General features: G+C 40.3%; 1 protein-coding gene across 3 annotated transcripts in view; it reads left to right on the plus strand.

Moving 5' to 3' along the window:
* The window catches only part of LOC137281845 (ATP-binding cassette sub-family C member 4-like), a 140,710-nt gene that overhangs the window by 113,665 nt on the left and 13,000 nt on the right, over positions 1-14,045 (plus strand). For all 3 annotated transcript variants that reach the window (XM_067813489.1, XM_067813490.1, XM_067813488.1), the window contains exons 11-21: positions 595-786; positions 2,877-3,058; positions 3,938-4,034; positions 5,114-5,311; positions 6,852-7,027; positions 8,386-8,657; positions 10,088-10,167; positions 11,139-11,289; positions 12,192-12,422; positions 13,173-13,273; positions 13,790-13,987. In XM_067813489.1, the coding sequence (XP_067669590.1) occupies positions 595-786; positions 2,877-3,058; positions 3,938-4,034; positions 5,114-5,311; positions 6,852-7,027; positions 8,386-8,657; positions 10,088-10,167; positions 11,139-11,289; positions 12,192-12,422; positions 13,173-13,273; positions 13,790-13,987 (1,878 nt within the window). The remainder of the gene's footprint in view (positions 1-594; positions 787-2,876; positions 3,059-3,937; positions 4,035-5,113; positions 5,312-6,851; positions 7,028-8,385; positions 8,658-10,087; positions 10,168-11,138; positions 11,290-12,191; positions 12,423-13,172; positions 13,274-13,789; positions 13,988-14,045) is intronic.

Genomic DNA, 14,045 nt, shown 5'->3' on the forward strand with positions numbered 1-14,045 from the left:
ATACCATTGTGAACATATTTTATGTAATATTATCTGCTTACATACCATTATTAAAGAGGTACCAAATGACGTATCGTTTTCATTTTCATCAATTATTTTACAAAAATTATACCCCAGTGTGTTGTGATGACTCATATCTCATGAACCGTACCACCCACATATGTGAAACTTTAGAAATAGCTTTGCTTATGTTCCCTTCACAATAAAATGGCAACTTTACGAACATTTGACATTGAGAATATAGTTCTAATTACCACTTTTTGATATCCATTCCTGAATACTGTGCTGGTCTTTGTACAGGTGGATGGTGGGTCAGCAGTGATGGTTTTGGTTACATCAGTATTACAATTGCAACATCGTCTTTGTATACTTGTAAACGTTTAGTGACACAGTATTCCTTACTTATCTCTCCTGTCAGTTGACTGAATGATATGTGCTGAATTCCGACGATATAGGAAGACTGTTTCCAGCTACAATGTTGCAGTATGCCTGCCCGGAATAAAGAATGCTTAGGCTGTTCTGTAATACTTTCATGTTTGAAGTCATCTTGTTGTCCACTGTCTCACTTGATCCTTTAACATCTGTCTGTTTCAGTCCTCGCTCCTCATGTCCATTCTTGGTGAGCTGCCGTCATCAGAAGGGAAGATTCAGGTTAACGGCAAGATTGCCTATGTGTCGCAGCAGCCTTGGGTGTTTTCGGCGAGTGTTCGGCAAAATGTGACAATGGGGGAGATATTTGATGCAGCTCTTTACGAAAAGTCTTTACGTGCTTGTGCTCTCAAGAAGGTAGGGAGACTTGATCAAGTTTTGTATTTGTAAACAAAGATTTATAACTTGGTCAAATTAAGCCAGTCTCACAGTGTCTCCGTCTGACTCTATTTTTATTTTATTCAATGTAGTATGAGTCCTGGCATCACCTAATGAACCAGATCAGCAGAATATGTTCATATGCATTTTTATTGCCATGTCATAGGTTTTCTGACCTCATATACAAATAACAAGGGCTGTAGCATAACACAGAGATTGTAAATTCTTGAATGGTGGTTAGAGTTTAGGTTAAAGTTATTTATATTTAGTTACTGAGATGTTTTATGGTGTTCATAGTTCACTCTCCACATTGCAAGCCAGGCTTTAAAAGATTACCCAGTCTGAATACAACCTTGCCTCTGCAGTTATCATCAATAAGCTGAAAGTACATGTGTTGTGATTGGTTGTCTTAACAGAAACTGTCCAATCATAAGTAGTTTAACATAGTTTTCATAATTACCATAAACACTTCTAACTGACGCCAACACAACCTTTCCAATATTATGAAATATTTACTCTTAGGGGTAAAAATATCTACGAGACCACCGGACAGCCAACTTTTGAAATTATAATGTCTGAGATGAAAACATGCCATGCCGGCAGGCAGGAATTTTAAATGCTGGTTCACATGATTAGGAAAATAGCTATAAATTTGTTTTGATTGCCAGTTCAATTATTCTTAGAACAAATTTAAGAACCTTGTTTTGTCTCCATATTCCTGTATTTTTAATTTGATCTTTGGAAAATGAGCTTCTGAAAATTCTGAGGTTCTGATGAACCAAATCAGCAGGAAATCTTCACATGCTATGTTATTGCCTCATCGTAAGATTCCTAACCTCATATATATATATATATATATATAGTGATGAAAATACCAATATATATATAACGAGGGCTGTAGCATAACACAGACATTGTAGAGTTTAGGGTAAAGTTATTTTTACTTAGTGAGATGCTAAATAGTGCTCACAGTGTTTTTTACTCTCCAAATTGCAAGGCAGACTTTAAAAAATTACCAGTCATAAGTAGTTTGACTAAATTTTCATAATACCTTAAACACCTCTAACTGACGCCAACAGAACGTTTCCAATATTATAAAATATTTAATGTTATGGTGAAAATATCTACCAGACCATCCGATAGGCTACTTTTGAAATTTTTCTTTCTGAGATGAAAATATACCATTCCAAACGGTCAGGCAGGCAGGAATTTTAAACACTGGTTCACATGATTAGAAAAATATATAAAATGGGTCTTGATTGTCTGAAACCCCAAAATATGAGATATTCAGTGCAGTTATTCTTAGAACAAATTTAAGAACCTTGTCTTGTCTCCATGAAAGTGAGTGAGTGAGTGAGTGAGTTTAGTTTTATGCCACACTCAGCAATATTCCAGGCATATGGCTGCAGTCTGTAAATAATCGAGTCTGGACCAGACAATCCAGTGACCAACAACATGATCATCGATCTGCGCAATTGGGAACCGATGACGTGTCAGCCAAGTCAGTGAGCCTGACCACCCGATCCCGTTAGTCGCCTCTTACGGCAGGCTTAGTCGCCTTTTATGGCAAACATGAGTAGCTGAAGGCCTATTCTACCCTGAGACCCTCACATTTTCCATGAAAGTAATCAAGGAAAGTGATTTATTTTTTAGCGTTTCCAAAAATATTCCACAAAGGAAATAAAAAATGGATTGCACATATACTACCCATCAAAAGTTTAGACTCATTAGTGTAAATGTAGCCACTTACTTCAGTCAGCTGTTCTAAACATATTGTGCAAAATTGTCTGTATTGTTTAAAGGCACTGTTTACACATAAACTTACGTATTGTAAAACAAATTCATAACATTGAAAAGATTATTGTCATGAGGTCACTAAATGATGAAACTCAGTGAAAATTGGCAAAGGCTAAAGAAAACTTTATACAAAATGCAGCTGCATAAGGTTTGCAGTTGGTTCCCTCAACTTAAAGGAGAGATTTAACTGCATATATATACATAACACACAGTGAGTGCTTTAAGTTAGTCTAAACTTTATTATTTTTTTCATGCTGTTTGTGTGTCTTCAGGATCTCGGGATTATGCCCCATGGTGACAGCACCTTGATTGGTGACCGTGGGGTCAGCTTAAGTGGAGGTCAGAGGGCAAGGGTGAATCTGGCTCGGGCTCTATACACCAATGCTGACATCTATCTCCTGGACGACCCTCTCAGTGCTGTAGATGCCGCTGTTGGACGCCACATCTTTGAAAAGTAATGTGTTCCATATGATGTTTAAATAGAAACTGTCATTATGATGATACTGTCATTCATTCATTGATTCATTGGAAGTCAAAAATGACACCTTTGTTCCGATTTTCAATAAAGCATCATCACTATTTAGATTTCCAAGCAACCAGAACATAATTTTGGCTCCAACTTGAGCAGTTTCGAGCTCTGGAATAAGGCAAAGGTGATAGTTTGACGCCAGGTTAATTATCCAATGAGAATTGTTAGTAGACATTGCAACGTTCATGATGGATTTCAGACAGAAAATGCTGACTCAGCAAGTTAAATGAAATCTGATGTTTGTACTTGTATGAAGAATCGAATCAATATGATTGAGTGGAGGGTCCAATATCGACAATTGAATCGAATTGAAGTCTGGGTGAATCATTGCAGCCCTACGGTCTAATAAGTAATACTGAATTGACTTCCAACAAATATTAAATGTTCATGGACAGTTTTTCATTTTTTGATGTTTAGAAACTAAGTCATGAAGATGGTAATACCCAATATGTAATGTTGAACTCACCTCCAACAAAAATTGACATTTATGGATAGTTTTTCATTTGATAGGAGTTTTTGACACTTTTAGCAGTATTCCAACAATATCATGACAGGGGGGACTCCAGAAATGGGCTTCACACATTTTACCCATGAAGGGAATCAAACCCAGGTCTTCAGCAGAGGTATAATGTGTGAAGCCCATTTCTGACGGCCGCTGCTGTGATAGTGCTGGAATGTTGCTGAAAGTGGTTGCAAACTTGACTCTCTCAAAGGTTCCTGTAGTTCTTCAGCATGACCAGCTAGTGCTTTAACCGTGGTGCTACCACCTGCCCTTATTCTCATTTTGTACATTTTGCCCTGTAGGTGCATCCAGGGGGCGCTGAAGAAGAAGCCCAGGATCCTGGTGACTCACCAAGTGCAGTACCTTAAGGAGGCCGACCAGATCCTCATCCTGAAGGAGGTGAGGCTCATTAAACTTACTGGCAATTAAGGATAAGTTGGCCAATATTAACAAGTTTGAGTGTCGCCCACTGGTGCTTGCCATTGTCAGTGCAGGGACCCCAGGTTTTCTGTGATCAAGTGTAGTGTATCATCAATTTGCTGTACCACACACTTGACAATCTTATGACCGAGGCGTGTACAGCTACATGTGGAATCAATTTCAGCATCATGCACTACACATGCACTAGTCTACATCTGATCTACCTTTCACAAACCAGTAATCAGTAATCATGACTTTTTACTAATCTCAGTACTCTTTGTCAACTCGTGAATTCATGAATTCTGCAATCGCGCACCAAGCTCTGATTTGTGTTTCCTTGCTTAAATAACTGTTTCTGTTAACTGTATCTGAAGGCTTTGATAAGAATTTTGAGTTTTGGGTTCTCATACCTACAAAGTATGTTTTGAGAGGATACAGATCCTTTTTGGTGATTTACTTGAATCTGTTCAGGTTGGAGAATGAGTTAGTGAGTGAATTTAGTTTTATGCTGCTTTTAGCAATATTCTAGACTAATGCTACATCTCTCTAAATATATATATATAATTTTGACAAAAACCCTATTTAAATTGAAAAGGAGCCCAAGGCAGACCAGAGATTCAGAACCTGGGGAAATCTAGACTTGCTACATTTATGGCTGTAGCACATTTGTGGACACCAGAAATGAGCTTCACACACTTTACCCATGTGGTAATGCTCTAACTACCAGGCTACCACCCTGCACCCTGCAACACACACAACACACACAACACACACACATACAGAGACAGAGACACACACAGGCGCGCACACGCACGCACACACACACACACACACACACACACACACACACACACACACACACACACACACACACACACATACACACACAGGCATGCATGCACACACTCACACACACAGAGTTTAATGTAGAGGCTTGTGAAAGATGTTTAACAGACACTCTTTTAAGCTGCGGAATGAAAACATGGTTTATGCATTCTGAATAACTATATGCTTGTATTGAAGACATAATGTCAGCTCTTCTCTAACTTGACTCTCAGGGCAAGGTGCTGGGCACAGGGACGTTTGAAGAACTGTCCAAGTCTGGCATTGACTTTGCCTCGCTTCTGAAACACGATGACGAGGATGAGGATGACTCCGCTGTGATGATGCTTCCTGACACCATCTCTACCTCCAACGTTAACTTCAATGAGCTTGGGTCATCTCTGTCTCTGGCCTCCATTGCCTCAGACTTTGTGGTAAGAATTTAGGAAGAGTTTCACTGTAGTTTGTCACTGTCAGACATTTGATGGGCTGTTCCTTGGAATGTGTAGACACAGCAGTTATCAATATCGCCCATCCATATTTTGAGGAGAATGAGTGAGTATGACTTTGCACAGCTTTTGGCAATATTCCAGCTGTATCACAGAGAGTGACATGAGGTTCTCACTAGATCAGTAGAATGTACCTTTGGTCTAGGTACATGATACTCACTCTCTCTGTCAGGTCATCTCCAGAGGAGTCAAACCAAAAGTTGGATGAGTGATCACATTAACCACTAGGCTACATGAAAAGGGGAACATTAGTGTTGATTAAATAGATATTATTACACGATTATTTTTAACTTCATGTTAACTACTAGAATAGGCCTTCAGCAACTCATGCTTGCCATAAAAGGCGACTATGCTTGTCGGAAGAGGCGACTAACGGGATCAGGTGGTCAGGCTTGCTGACTTGGTTGACACATGTCATCGGTTCCCGATTACGCAGATTGATGGTCATATTGTTTGAATTGTCTGGTCCAGGCTTGATTATTTACAGACCGCCACCATATGGCTGGAATACTGGTGAGTGCAGCGTAAAACTAAACTCACTCACTTGACTCACTTGACACACTTGCTCAAGAATAATCATTTCTGTATCATCCATTTTATTCATTTACATGTGTGCAGTAAAACGCAGTGATAAAATTTGACATCTCACTTCAACGATGTCATGTTCAGTAGTTAAATGACGTCACGGCCAACAAAATGTAGAAACAATGGTTGAAAGTGATATGTGCATATGCGCACGTTTTGAACGTATGACGTGACTTATGTTCCACCATGTGGATAATAAAAGGGTGTATTGGTTACACCATGGCCTAGTGGCCCTATCTGGCCCAGAATACTTTCATACCATCTTTACCAGAGGCATTACCCTTGAAGATACAGATTAGAATAGGGCACAACAAACCATGCTTGTGGTAAGAAGCGACAAATAGGTGTTAGGTTCTCTGACTTGGTTGATACCTCATCATTTCACAGTTGTATTGATTGATGCTTGTGCTGTTGATTACTGGATTGTCTGGTCCAGACTCATTTATTTATAGAACAGTTCTTCAGCAACCCATGCTTGCTACAAAGGCGACTATGCTTATCACAAGAGGCTACTAATGGTGTCTGGTGGTCAGGCTCGCTGACTTGGTTGACAGTTGTCATTGGTCCCCAGTTGTGCAGATTGATGCTTCTGCTGTTGATTACTGGATTGTTTGGTCCAGTCTGGATTATTTACAGACAGCCGCTATATAGCTGGAGCATTGCTGAGTGTGCCATAAAATTAAACTCACAATCATTTATGGACTACCACTGCATAGCTGGAATATTGCTAAATACAGCTTTAAAAATCAAACATCTAGTGGCCATATCTAGTCCTCAACTGCAGTGTGGTAAAGGTCTGACACATCCTTTGAGGCCCTTCTAACAACAAATGCTGCCGTCCTGTGACATAGAGTACCAAAATATATGTTCTACATTTCAGCCAGAGAAAATTCAGGTTCAGGAAGAAGAACAGAGACAGGAAGGGACAGTTGGGTTGGGTGTTTACGTTAAATATTTCAGGGCTGGCACTGGCATCTTTGTGTTCATTCTACTGGTGCTCCTCAACCTCCTGGCCCAAACGGCCTACATCATGAGTGACTGGTGGCTGTCTAGATGGTAAGTGTAGTCTGTGGTGTCGATCTTTGTGTTCATTCTACTTTTTCTCCTCAACCTTCTGGCCCAGGCAGCCTACATCATGAGTGAATGTTGGCTGTCTAGATGGTAAGTGTAGTCTGTGGTGTCGATCTTTGTGTTCATTCTACTGGTGCTCCTCAACCTCCTGGCCCAAACGGCCTACATCATGAGTGACTGGTGGCTGTCTAGATGGTAAGTGTAGTCTGTGGTGTCGATCTTTGTGTTCATTCTACTTTTTCTCCTCAACCTTCTGGCCCAGGCAGCCTACATCATGAGTGAATGTTGGCTGTCTAGATGGTAAGTGTAGTCTGTGGTGTCGATCTTTGTGTTCATTCTACTTTTTCTCCTCAACCTCCTGGCCCAAACGGCCTACATCATGAGTGACTGGTGGCTGTCTAGATGGTAAGTGTAGTCTGTGGTGTCGATCTTTGTGTTCATTCTACTGGTGCTCCTCAACCTCCTGGCCCAAACGGCCTACATCATGAGTGACTGGTGGCTGTCTAGATGGTAAGTGTAGTCTGTGGTGTCGATCTTTGTGTTCATTCTACTGGTGCTCCTCAACCTTCTGGCCCAGAGAGCCTACATCATGAGTGACTGGTGGCTGTCTAGATGGTAAGTGTAGTCTGTGGTGTCGATCTTTGTGTTCATTCTACTTTTTCTCCTCAACCTTCTGGCCCAGGCAGCCTACATCATGAGTGAATGTTGGCTGTCTAGATGGTAAGTGTAGTCTGTGGTGTCGATCTTTGTGTTCATTCTACTGGTGCTTCTCAACCTCCTGGCCCAGGCAGCCTACATCATGAGTGAATGTTGGCTGTCTAGATGGTAAGTGTAGTCTGTGGTGTCGATCTTTGTGTTCATTCTACTGGTGCTCCTCAACCTCCTGGCCCAAACGGCCTACATCATGAGTGACTGGTGGCTGTCTAGATGGTAAGTGTAGTCTGTGGTGTCGATCTTTGTGTTCATTCTACTGGTGCTCCTCAACCTTCTGGCCCAGAGAGCCTACATCATGAGTGACTGGTGGCTGTCTAGATGGTAAGTGTAGTCTGTGGTGTCGATCTTTGTGTTCATTCTACTTTTTGTCCTCTACCTCCTGGCCCAAACGGCCTACATCATGAGTGACTTGTGGCTGTCTAGATGGTTTTAAGTGTAGTCTGTGGTGTCGATCTTTGTGTTCATTCTACTGGTGCTCCTCAACCTCCTGGCCAGACAGCCGACATCGTGAGTGACTGGTGGTTGTCTAGATGGTAACTGTAGTCTGTGATGTCGATCTTCATGTTCATTTCACTGGTTCTCCTCAACCTCCTATTGTCAAACTACACGATCCCCACTCTTTCCTTCAGGTCCAATGAAGAAGAGATAAGATATGCAGCTACGTCAAGATTCAATGAAGAGATGACCCTCTTCAATTCAAGCAACATCACTGTGCCTGAAGTTGACACCAACGTCAACATCTACATCTTCACCGGCATTGTTGTCAGCGTCTTCCTGTTTGGTCTTCTGCGAGCACTTCTCTTCTTCAAAATAGCAGTAGATGCTTCCCAAACGCTCCATAACAGAATGTTCAGCAAGATCCTCCGGGCCCCTATTTCCTTCTTCGACAACAATCCTGTCGGTAGGTAGCATATGAACTGCACTGATAATGCAGGATGAATTAGGTGTATGAGGTAATGATAACTGAGGGATAATTTAATGATAATTAGGGGATAATGTAATGGTAATTGAGGTCAGATGCCGTAAATAAGCTATAATGGAGTGACTATTGAAAGGATCATGTAATGTTAATCAAGGTCAAATGTACTGATTGAGAGATAATGTGATGATAATTGAGACAAAATGTAAAAATATTTGAGCAAAAATGTAATAAATTAGGGATAATGTAATGATAATGGAGATGATAAGTAACGATAATTTAGGGATAATGTAAGGATAAGAGGGATTATCTAATGATAATTGAGATGAAAAGTAACGATAATTTAGGGATAATGTAAGGATAAGAGGGATTATCTAATGATAATTGAGGGATTATGTAGTGGTAATTGAGGTAAAATGTAATGAAATGATGAATAATGTGATGATAAATCAGGCATCTTGTAAGCAAGAGATAATATAATGATAATTGAGATGGGTGTGTTAACTGAGGGATATTGTGATGATAATTCAGAAAAGTGCTTGATGGACAGTACTATGATGATTCAAAGTTAGTGTTGTCAATCACATCAAGATAAGTTGTTCACTGTTCACAAGGGAACATAAACAAACATCGAGGTACATCAATCCATGGTCCCTGAGGGACCAGTGAACAACGTATTTCTCTTACCAAACACCTTGATGTTAATTTTGAACTGTTTGAAGAATGGGTATCATATCGTACTCTCCAGCCAACCTGTGTGAATCAAATGATTCAAATCTTGCATCTTGCTGTATTTTCCCCATAGGTATTGTCTTAGTAAAGTCATCACACTATAATTCCTTATCTTAATATTCACAGGGACTACATCTGAACATTTTGTCAAAATTTACTTATTGGAAAGAGAGTCAAATCCTTTCATTGCCATCACTAGAATTTGTGGAAAACACAAGAAAAACAGATTTAGAGTTATCTCCCTTTCATCAATTTCCATTCTCAAAACATCAGTAATTTCTGTGCATTATATATTATCACAAAGTATTGAATGAATTGCTATGGGCAGCGGGGTGTATTGCAATGTACCATGCTTGTAAGCAGGGTACACTGAAAATATCAGAAAGGCACTATGCCAGTCAAAAAATGACATTTATGTGTGAGGTAAGACAAGTAGCCATGTGTCATGGTTATTTATGTTGTTTAGGAAATGGACTATTTTATTAAGGGTTTTCTTAAGTAATGAAGTCAATATTTCAGATAATTTGGTAAAGATCAGTAATAATAACATAGAGGCAGAGGTTGCCTTGGATGTTTTAGATATCAGTAAGATTTATCCTAGCATGTGTGTGGTATTTAGGCTTGTCAGTGGTATTTTGGCTTGTATTCTGCATGTGTGTTCACTCGTATGTGTATTGCAGGTCGAATTCTGAACCGATTTTCTAAAGATGTTGGACACATGGATGACCTTCTACCAATAACATTCTTTGACTTTGTACAGGTGAGACAAGACGAAACTAAAAAAAATTGGGCTGGTTGGATGTAAAACTTGCCAGCCTTGACCAAATTAGGGCTAGTGTAATGATCATCCAATTGAATTTCTTCATTTATTTTTACAAGTGAAGTAATGATGATTTTTTCATGAAATATAATGAATATCTTCATGTCTAAATTTTCACCCAACCTTCGGGCAGGTGAATTTGAGAATCTGTTGAAAATAACCCATCCCGAGTGGTCAGACAGGCAGGTAGGTATTTCGAGCATTGGTATTATAGACCTCAATAGAACAGCTGCAGAATTAGGAGTCTAATGGACAAATATATTCTCTGCCTTTAGTAGATAACATAACAAGAAAACTAGCTGTACTTTTTGGAATTTCTTTCAATTTTTACTGTGGTATTCACATCATTTAGCAAGATGTAGTGTTATGAAATAGGATAATTTGCAATCTAAAGTTGTGCATTCTGGCAATAATTCTAAAACATTGTCAGCATAATAATAATAATTGTGTATTTCTATAGCGCATCTATTCACACAATAGTATGCTCTGTGCACTGAAACATATTTATCTGCAAATGTACTGTCAGTAGTTACATCGCTGAATTACTGAACCTGTGGAAGGTGTTCAGGGGTCCGTTTCACAAAGCCTAAGATCTCATAACTTTTCTCGTAACATTGGTGCCTCCTATGTTTCAGTAGAGGAGGTATTGATGCTATGAGGAAACTTATGAGATCTTCAGCTTACGAGAGCTTTGTGAAATGGGACCCAGGGCAGTGGAGTAGCTTATCGGTTAATGTGTTCACTCACCTTCTTGAAGACCCAGGTTCGATTCCTCACATGTGCAGTATGCGTGCTTGCCAATTTCTAGTGTTCCCTGCTAGGATATTGTAGGAACATTTCTAACAGTGGCGTAAACTGAAACTCAATCACTCTTCTGAAACAGGAGTCAGTTTTGTGTGTCTGTATTACAGTGTTTCTTGCTAATCGTTGGCATCATCATCGTCGCTGGTATCATCAACCCGTGGGTGTTTATCCCGACGGTCCCGCTGTGCATACTGTTCATCTTTATCAGGCGATACTACCTCCGCTCATCCCGGAGCGTTAAACGACTAGAGGGCACAAGTAAGTGTTTCATGACTCAGACTCATAGAAATAGTTTCTCAAGCAGAAATAACACAATTTGACATTCTTTGGGCATTCTATCACCCACTTTTCAGTTGGTCTAGCCTAAGTATCAGTGAAAAGCAGACACATTGTGCAAGTTAGCCGTTTATTTCAAAACTGCAACAATATGGGTATGAATGTCAGTGTGAATGGATTTCTTCTCTTTTTTTCTTTGAAGGGCATTGACGTTGTGTTCTCATAATAAAGAAGTTGATATCCAAAAATATCTTCATGCTTTTTTTTTTTTTAGTCAGATGGTCTACCTGTAAGAATTCATACCTAACAAATTGAGTCAACCTTACCTTGAAGTTATCCTCTATCTTATATTAGGGATTTTCTGACAATAAAAACATTAATAGAAAGGAAACATGACAGATCACAAACATACATCACAAACCAAACCAACTTTGCTTGAAGCAGCTTGTGCTTATAATAATTATTCATATGCCTGGTAAATGTTGTGGAACAAAGAATAATTAATAAATATTTTCATGACACAGTTCCTCAAATTCTTCACCCAAGGTGATCGTTTCTCACTCGTAAACGTAGGGTCATGACAGCCATACCATCGTAGCAGGTTTGTGAAATGCCCAGAGACTCCTGTCACAAAGCAGTCTTTACTAAGGTTAACCGTAACTCCCATTCTTTAACATTCCACCAAGGTTACCTCAGTTATTTTCGATCAGCTTATCACTGCCATATTGCTGGAATATTGCTGAGTGTGGCATAAAACTAAACTCACTCGCTGACTCATTACGATCACCTTTGCTGCTTTTTGAAATGATGCCCAGTTCTATAGATCCACTTGAAGCTGATGTAGAGAATCATCCAAAGTTTACAAATTGCCCATCTTTCCACAGCTCGAAGTCCCGTCTTCTCCCACCTGAGCGCATCACTCCAAGGTCTCCACACGATCAGAGCAATGAGCATGGAGGGCAAGTTCATGGATGAGTTTGATTCCCATCAGGATCTGCACACCGAGGCGTGGTTCCTCTTCCTGTCCACCAGTCGCTGGCTGGCGGTCCGCCTGGACTGGCTGTGTGCCATCTTTGTCACTGCAGTCTCCTTTTGTAGTGTCCTTGCAGCAGACCGTGAGTAAACCCACCTCTAATTTGACCTTGACTTTGTGATTCCTATTATTGTCACTAACAATCATTGTGATAGTTGAGGCAGCTGTTCCAACAAAATTGATTTATATGTATCTGTGACGTTTCTTTCCAGGTTTAAAATTTTATTTTGCGTTTGCTTTTTGAAATTGACATAAAAATGATGAAGATGATTCTGTTTATACATGCTCAAAACACTGCACCACTGAATCATTCCCTATTGAGTATACAACCCAACCTGCCTGTGAGGCACTAACAGGTTCTGTATAGTTCTGTAGGTTTCTGTGGGGCGGTTTGGTAGACCATTGATTAAGGCGTTCACTGCTCACTCTAAAGACCTGGGTTCAGTTCACCAGATGGGTACAATGTGTGAAGCCCATTTCTGGTGTCCACCACCGAGATATTCCTGGAACAAGCGCGTAAAATCAACGTCACTCATTCTTTCATCATTCTGTGTACCTATTCACACTTTGGTGAACAAAGTCTTTAGCCCGAGGAGACACCAAATTTGTTGAACGTAGGTCAGTGCTGAACAAGTCCTAATTCCAGGAACTCTTGAGTCAGACCCCAGTACTTGATCACCCATGCAAGGACTCTAATCAACTGATTTTGTACAACTTTATGCAGCTTTAGCCTTTGAAATGTACACAGGATTTTGTAAGTCTGAATTCAAGTGAACATGCAGGTGGGTTTGGAATGTAATGATGCTGACTCTGGTTGTCTGTGTTGGTGCAGGTATGGATGCAGGTCTGGTGGGTCTGTCCATCACATATGCCATGACCCTTATGGGTCTCTTCCAGTGGGGCGTCCGACAGAGTGCAGAGGTGGAGAACCAGGTAAAGTGCTCCTTTATCTACTGGGACCATCCTGCGGTGTTCATATATCTGCAGGAAGGAAAAAATTTTTGTAATGAATATGATGGGAGTATGATAAACACATTGTTATTGTTGGTGCAGATATTCAAATCGTCATGGAAAAGTAAATGTAGGTATTGCTTTAATACTATTGTCTAGTAATTTCCTGATAATAGTGTCTTTGAAACACTCAACAACCAAACAGGGATTCTAGTGGATTCGCTCATGATGCCAGAGTGAATAAGTTTCAGATGCCCCTTGCTGTGATGATGTTATGTCCCCAAGATGATATCAGTGATGATGTTATGTCCCCTAGATGATATCAGTGATGATGTTATGTTTCCCTAGATGATATCAGTGATGATGTTATGTCCTCTAGATGATATCAGTGATGATGTTATGTCCCCTAGATGATATCAGTGATGTTATGTCCCCTAGATGATATCAGTGGTGATGTCATGTCCACCAGATGATATCAGTGGTGATGTGTTTCTGCAGATGATATCAGTGGAGCGAGTACTTGAGTACTCTCAGCTGCCATCAGAGGCTCCGCTGGAGTCGGGTAAAGACAACAAGCCTCCACCCAACTGGCCGCAGCACGGCATCATCAGCGGAGAGAAGGCTGCTCTGAAGTACTCAGAGAACGGCCCCAATGTGCTCAAGGACATCAACTTCTGTATCAGGGCACAAGAGAAGGTAAACTGCATAGTGCGATGCTCCATTTCACCACTCCTATTTCAGCAATGTTAAGTAA

Source organism: Haliotis asinina, chromosome 4 (assembly GCF_037392515.1).
Source record: "Haliotis asinina isolate JCU_RB_2024 chromosome 4, JCU_Hal_asi_v2, whole genome shotgun sequence".
Lineage (NCBI taxonomy): Eukaryota > Metazoa > Mollusca > Gastropoda > Lepetellida > Haliotidae > Haliotis > Haliotis asinina.